This window comes from Myxine glutinosa, chromosome 2 (genome assembly GCF_964187855.1).
Source record: "Myxine glutinosa chromosome 2, kmMyxGlut1.1, whole genome shotgun sequence".
Taxonomy (NCBI): Eukaryota; Metazoa; Chordata; class Myxini; order Myxiniformes; family Myxinidae; genus Myxine; species Myxine glutinosa.
This window is the reverse complement of record NC_136262.1, coordinates 169,129,069-169,136,662: the sequence shown is the minus strand read 5'-3', so window position 1 is coordinate 169,136,662 and position 7,594 is coordinate 169,129,069. Positions and strand designations below refer to the sequence as shown.

The following is a 7,594-nucleotide window of genomic DNA, read 5'->3' as shown; positions in this document are numbered from 1 at the left end:
AGCGTTCTCCGAACATTTTCCTACATGCCTCCTGCGCCTTTGCTACCTCTTTCTTTGCAGCCTTCCTGGCTGCCTTATAACTTTCATGCTCTGCTGTTTCTGCTCCCGTACCCTTCGCCTTCTGCCACTCTTTGAACTTCTTCCTCTTCTCGTCAATCCTCTTTCCAACTTCAACATCCCACCACCATGTTTGCGAGTGCCTCGGTGGTCCTTTTGTCCATCCACATACCTCACCAACGGCTCCCAACAGACTAGCTTTCATTGACATCCAACCACTTTCAAGCTCAACCACATCATCCTCTACCCTACTCAGCCTCTCTTTTAATGCCTCCCTTACTGTCACCTCTTTCAACCTCCACACCTTCATTCTCGGTTGGTACTTCACCCGCCGAGCTCTCCTCGCACCTTTCACCCTTATGTCGCAGACAACCAAGTGGTGCTGTGAAACAGCCTCCTCCCCCGGGATCAACTTTGTGTCCCGGAGGTGCCCCCTATCTCGCCTACGCACCATCAGGTAGTCAACGGTTGTCGTCGACCCACCTGACGTGTATGTAACAAGCTTATTGTCCTCTTTCTGGAACTGAGTATTACAAATCAACAAATCAGCTCCATCAGCAAACTCCAAAATCCTTTCACCTTCTCCATTTCTCACACCATATCCGTAACCCCCATGAACTCCCTCAAAACCGTCCATACTCCTTCCCACATGTCCATTTAGGTCTCCTCCCACCACAACAACTTCCTCATCTTTCACGTTTTCCATCAGCTTCTCTATCGCACACCAGAACTTGTCCTTCTCTTCATCGCTTCGACCAACCTGCGGAGCATATCCCGAGATGACGTTCACCAAGAGCTTTCCAATCATCATTTTCACCATCATCAACCTATCACTCACTCTAGTCACACTCACCACACTGTCTACAAACTCCTCAGAAAACAGGACACCAACACCATTCACGCCCTCCGGGCACCCTTGCCACACAAACTTGTATTTCTGTCCCTGCCTACCCTTCACCATTCTCACACCACTTCCCTTCCATCTCGTCTCTTGCACACAACATATGTCCACTCTTCTTCTGACCAATACTTCCACCACTTCTCCTGATCTCCCTGTCATTGTCCCTACATTCCATGTCCCAAACCTCAGAAACCGATCTCCACTTCGGGCTGTACCCTGCCCATATGTACTTGTGATTGTCATGGTTCTCTTTTTGAGGCAATGTTTTTATGGCCGGATGCCCTTCCTGACGCCAACCCTCTTAGTCGTCTCTTCCGACACGCAGGGATACGGTGTACCTATTCTGACCAGGGTACACACTGGGAAACGTTTAAAACATGTAAATTCTGGGGGGGGGGGGGGGGGGGGCATCAGCATCACGGCTGCGGTTTAAACATATTCCAACAATATCCAAACAGAACCATGAAAAAAAAAAAACAATCCGGGAAAAGTCTCCAAGCAAGAACGTGGATTTGAGAAGGAAGGAGCAGAGGCGGAAGAAAACGAGATACAGGGGGCGGGGCACAAGCCGAGATGAGGAGGAGAGCGAACAAGCACGTGTCCGGGAGGAGAGAAAGAATCAATATATAATTCTTTGTCTCGGGAGGTGAGGTGAGGGGGAGAAAACAAAATAAAAGAAACAAGCAATACAGCGAAGGAAATAACCCAAACCGACAAAACACCGACGGGGGGAGGGAAGCCCCAAGTTACCAGGCCGCGCACGAGGTACGACTCAGAAAACGATTAACTACACACAAGTTTGCACGAACCACAAACCAACACCAACTAGAAACACACAATAACACGTACACAGCAAAATAACCAGTGGAAATTTGACAAAGACAAGAATGGGAAAACACTCAAACTTCGATGCCGTGGAGAGCTCGAAGTTCGCCTCACTCGCCCGAGGAACCGGAAGTTCGTAAGCTCATAAGGTGCGTCCCGGAAGTTCATAAGAACCGTAACAGTATATATATATATATATATATATATATATATATATATATATATATATATATATATATATATATATATATATATATATATATATATACATATATTATATATATATATATATATATATATATATATATATATATATATATATATATATATATATATATATATATATATATATATATATATATATATATATATATATATATATATATATATATATATGCATTTCATAACATAATGCAACCTCTAACATAAAATGACAATATACATAAATTAGGGTCATAACAGATGTTTATAAATGTCCACTGCGCAAATTTGCTCACCAACAAAGAAAGACATATGGCCACCTTGTGTTCGTAATTACCCACCATCACATCCCCCAAACCCCAACCTTCTACTTCCCCATTCATACCACATTTCCCCCTCCTTGATAGGGGCACCTTGCTGTTCAGGATTGTCATCTGTAACCCTTGCTGTACTGCATGTCAATGTCAGTTGCAGGTGTTAACATGAATAATAAGTTCAGCGCCGGTCTCTTACCATACCCGTGAGGGGGGGAGGCACTGGAATGGGACCTCAGACTCCCACTCCCACTCCCACTCCCACGTCAGACATGCCCTGCGCGATGGCTCACGCCCATTGAAAAGCGTGAGCTCCAGCCGATGATACGGAGTGCTCGCTGGTTGTGGTCATTGGTGGATGGCTGGGTGAGATGCCGGTGGACATGAGAAGTGGCCAAGCTTCATGGGCATGGACCCTCCAAGCGGGGATGCGTGCGCTCAGCTGGAGCACGCTGGTGAGTCGCTGGAGGTTAAAACTTCCCATGAACTCATGATGGTTGAGCCAGAAGATCGCTGTGGGCCAGTTCGAGACCTGAGCGTCAGAATCCTTACCGGATGCCTCCTCTCTCTCCTCATCGTGTCCACGCTGCTCGGTAACGTTCTGGTGTGTGCCGTGATCGTCATGTTCCGCCATCTGAGGTCCAAAGTCACAAACGTGTTCATCGTCTCCCTTGCCGTGTCGGACCTATTCGTGGCGTTGTTGGTGATGCCCTGGCAGGCGGTGAGCGAGGTCATCGGTTATTGGCCTTTTGGTGCGTTTTGCAACGCTTGGGTCGCCTTCGATATCATGTGCAGCACAGCATCGATTCTCAATCTGTGCGTGATCAGCGTGGACCGCTATTGGGCCATCTCGAAACCATTCCAATACGAGCGCAAGATGACGCAACACGTGGCTTGCATCATGATCAGCACCACGTGGGCCCTGTCTCTGCTCATCTCCTTCGTCCCGGTGCATTTGCGTTGGCACGAGAGCGCCGAACACCTGGAACGACGTTCACCTGTCAATGGCAGCCACGGAATCCATGAAATGCTCCGCACGACTTGCGACTCGAGTCTGAACCGCACGTACGCCGTCGCTTCATCGCTCATCAGTTTTTACATCCCGGTGCTCGTTATGGTCGTGACTTACACCAAGATCTACCGCATCGCACACAAGCAGATCCGGCTGATCGCTGCGCTCGAGCGAGCGGCCGGACACGCGAACACCTGTCGTGCTTCCACCTGCGATTCGTCAACGGACATCTCTTTAAAAAGTTCCTTGAGTCGGGAGACCAAAGTGCTCAAAACCCTGTCTGTCATCATGGGCGTCTTTGTGTTCTGCTGGCTGCCATTTTTTATCCTCAACTGTGCGTTGCCCTTTTGCCGGCTCCGGGGAGCCGCCAGTGCTGAACCGCTGTGCGTGAGCGAATGTACCTTCGGCATCTTCGTGTGGTTTGGATGGGCGAACTCGGCGATCAACCCGATCATTTACGCTTTCAATGCTGATTTTCGCAGGGCATTCGTCACGCTTCTCAGCTGTAGGTCTGTCTACGCCAGGTCACCCGTTCAGTCCACCCACCAGGTAAAGGACACACCACCACCACCGTTTGTGGCCGTTGCCGACCCTCAGAAGGCACATCTTTTCACAAACCATGGACCCCACCGGTTAAATGAAGAGAGGGACCTGAGTTGAACACCTTCAGCGACTTTGCTACCAATGGCATGCATGGAACATAACATTGTGCAGTTTTGTTTTGAAAAAAAAGAAATTATATATATCTATATATATATATATATATATATATATATATATATATATATATATATATATATATATATATATATATATATATACATACACTAGAGACCAAATCTGCTATTACTTGTTTATTACGAGAGCAGCAGGGTAGATCGAATTACTTTTTTGCTTGAATATGCCTTTTTTAATGTGGATAATCACAGCCACCACAATTTTGTTTCATAAATATATGGTTATTGGCAAAGGTTGTACTGGGTGGTTGCCATTGCCTTTCTGGCAGTAGTTTGGGTTATGAATTTGAAATTTGTTCAGCTACACTTTGCAAAGGACAGCGTGGAATTCATTAATGCCCACCAACTAATACCAGTAGATGGGACCTGCAGTTTGAGTCCATCGGAGTGAACACAAATACATTGATGAATCATCCTGCTTATGAACCACTGGTATGACAGTTTATAGCTGGGTCGGGATTCAACCCCGGCTTCGAGGTGAATGTACATACCTCTTGGCTACTCTGCCAGTGTGTACATATGTGTATTTGCTTCCTAGTCTGGTCACCTCATTTTCCCACATGTATCGATTTGGAGATATATTAGGGTGGTCCACAGATATATGTAATATTTAATACTATTAAAAATCCATACTCCACAAGGCTGCCCTTGTTCCTATGTTTATAAAGATAATATGAACCAAATATGAGGTCAATTGGAACTTATTTAGAGGTTGCCCAAAAAAAACACTTAATTTATCCTGTTTTTTTCAGATGGCAGAAACTCGCAGCTCTTCCACAGTTTGGTTGCTGGGCAAGTCTGAAAAGGAAATAATATGCGGGGGACTACCAACCAAAGGACACACATTGCAGAAAATGGTGTACCATCACATACAAGAACACCATACAATTCGTGAAAGTGCCAAACTTACTGTACAAGCTGTGTGTGCATACTGGGAGAAAGCACGAATTCCAGTGCAGAGAGTAGATTCCTGTGAGCGCAAACTTTTGAAGTTGTATGATGCCTACAAACTGGTAAAGAAAAATAGAACCAAGACATTCGAAAACTATAGAGTGAAGGAGCAGATGTTCAAAGATGATCTTCAATCCCTCTTCGATATCTCACCAAATGATGTGCTTGAGAAAATGACGAATGAAAAAGACAAAGCATTCCTTATCATGCAGCGTGAGGATCCCTCAAGTTCACGTATGGGATCTGTGGACAACACTCTGGCAGTGAAGGAGAACAGAAAGCGTATCAGGCTTGAGAATGAAGATAAAAGAAAGAAGAAACATGCTGCTGAGACTCTAACAGCAATGCAATCTGTTCCATCAACATCGGCTGTGGTTGATGATGATGATGAGTCTGAGATTGAAAGCTCCGATTCAGGGGACAATGAATTCAAACTCCAGAGTTCATCTTCTGCCAAGCAGCTTTCAAACTTTCCATTACACTCTGGCCAAGAATGAAGAGCAGAAGCAATTTGTGTTGAGAGTTGTGAAACTTAATCGTGAAAACTTTCCAGTGTCAACCAAAGCCATCTTGTCAAAGAAGTGGGCAATGTTTTGAAACACAAGTTTCTGAAAACAATGTTACGTAAAATCATTCAAATTATGTGTATTCTGATGTTTAATTTGTTTTAATTGTTCTGTTAGATTTGTTTTATCGTCTCTGATAGATATTTTATATTTTCTGATGGATGATTTATTTTTTCCGATAAATGATTTATTGTCAAATTATTACATGAATGTTTAATCCACTGTTTTGTTTTTAATCTTAATTTGACTATACTAGGGCATGCCCGTACTATATATAAGCTAGGACGTGCCCGTACGTGGGTGCCCGTTCCTTGCCAAAAAAAAAAAAAAAAAAAAATTTGTGTAGGGGTGTGTGTGTGTAAACATCCTAGGGCGTGCCCGTACGTGGGTGCAAAAAAACATGCGTGCAAACAACAACAACAAAAAAAAACTTTGAAACCACGTGGCAGTAACGACCACAGAACCCCCCTCCCTCTATTTACATGAATGGTTTGGTCCATTCGCAACGACCACAGAACCCCCCCCCCTCTATTTACATGAATGGTTTGGTCCATTCGCAAAGCCAAAGCGAACGACCACAGAACCCCCCCCTCTATTTACATGAATGGTTTGGTCCATTCGCAAAGCCAAAGCGAACGACCACAGCACACCCCCCCCCCCCCCCTCTATTTACATGAATGGTTTGGTCCATTCGCAAAGCCAAAGCGAACGGCGAACGGCTAAATCGCCATAGCTCGGTAAGTACTTGTCCGATTAATTTAAAACCTTGAAAAGGCACATCCTCGGGTCCCCAGCAATATACCTGGCAAGTTTCAAGTATATCGGACCGGTAGTTGTCGAGAAACAGCGGTCACAGACAAACAAACAAACAAACGTACAAACGTACAAACGTACAAACGTACAAACGTACAAACGTACAAACGTACAAACGTACAAACGTACAAACAAACACACAGAGATTACTGGAATTATAGATAGATGAATGAACATTGAACAATGAACAATGAACAATTGAACATACATGTACATTGTACAATGGTACATTGTACATAATTATTTATTAGTTTACAAACTAACAATAACAATAATAAATAATTTGAGTATATGAAAATAGACGAGCGTTACGCCTCGGTCCCCCGTCAGTGAAGTGATTTGAGTTGACAAAGTGGAAGACGCAAGGCGGCCATCTTGGATTTTGACATGGCGACCCAATTTTCAATAGCGTTTTTCCTTATGCCGAGATACACCCACACACCAGATTAGAAGTTGGTACTTCGCTTATTTTTCAAGATATTCCGCTCACAAGGTTCAGACATACATGGCGGCGGCCATCTTTGATTTTGACGTGGCGACCCAATTTGCAATAGCGTTCTTCCTTATGCCGAGATACACCCACACACCAGATTAGAAGTTGGTACTTCGCTTATTTTTCAAGATATTCCGCTCACAAGGTTCAGACATACATGGCGGTGGCCATCTTGGATTTTGACGTGGCGACCCAATTTTCAATAGCGTTCTTCCTTATGCGTAGATACACCCACACACCAGATTAGAAGTTAGTAGCCAGCGAAGCCGGTGTTGTCAATGAACGCGTACGTATTATGTTAAAAAACCAGATTATGCTGGATCCTTTGAGAGTTCCAAGCTTTGACGCACCAAATCACTCAATGGAGGCCGCCATCTTGCGGATGCGGAAGTATGCATAATAATTGCGAAAAAGTTCAATAGGAGTTTGTTTCACCCATCTATTTTGGATTCACCATCTTATGCACCTCTAATTTGTAATTAAAATACTTTAAGACCAACCTCATTCCCCGGGCCCGCACGGGCCCTGGTTATCTTCAACGAGAATCGTCACCAAACACCGGAACCAATGAGATTCGAGCATTTGAAAAAATATTTCAAAAACTAAATCACTCAATGGAGGCCGCCATCTTCCGTTTGCGGAAGTATGCATTAAAAAATTGCGAAAAAGTTCAATAGGAGAGTGTTTGACCCGTCTTTGTTTGATTCACAATCTTATGCACCTC

At 44.4% G+C, this 7,594-nt stretch overlaps 1 protein-coding gene across 1 annotated transcript; it reads left to right on the top strand.

The window, feature by feature from the left end:
• The first annotated feature begins 2,830 nt into the window (after window positions 1-2,830).
• On the top strand, window positions 2,831-3,970 carry LOC137417365 (D(1B) dopamine receptor-like). The gene has a single exon (XM_068103243.2). It carries the CDS (start codon window positions 2,921-2,923, stop codon window positions 3,968-3,970), a length of 1,050 nt encoding a protein of 349 aa, XP_067959344.2. The 5' UTR covers window positions 2,831-2,920.
• The last annotated feature ends 3,624 nt before the right edge of the window (window positions 3,971-7,594 follow it).

Excerpts from the sequence above, each read along its gene's own strand:
- LOC137417365 (XM_068103243.2), top strand. The coding sequence starts at position 2,921 with ATGTTCCGCCATCTGAGGTCCAAAGTCACAAACGTGTTCATCGTCTCC.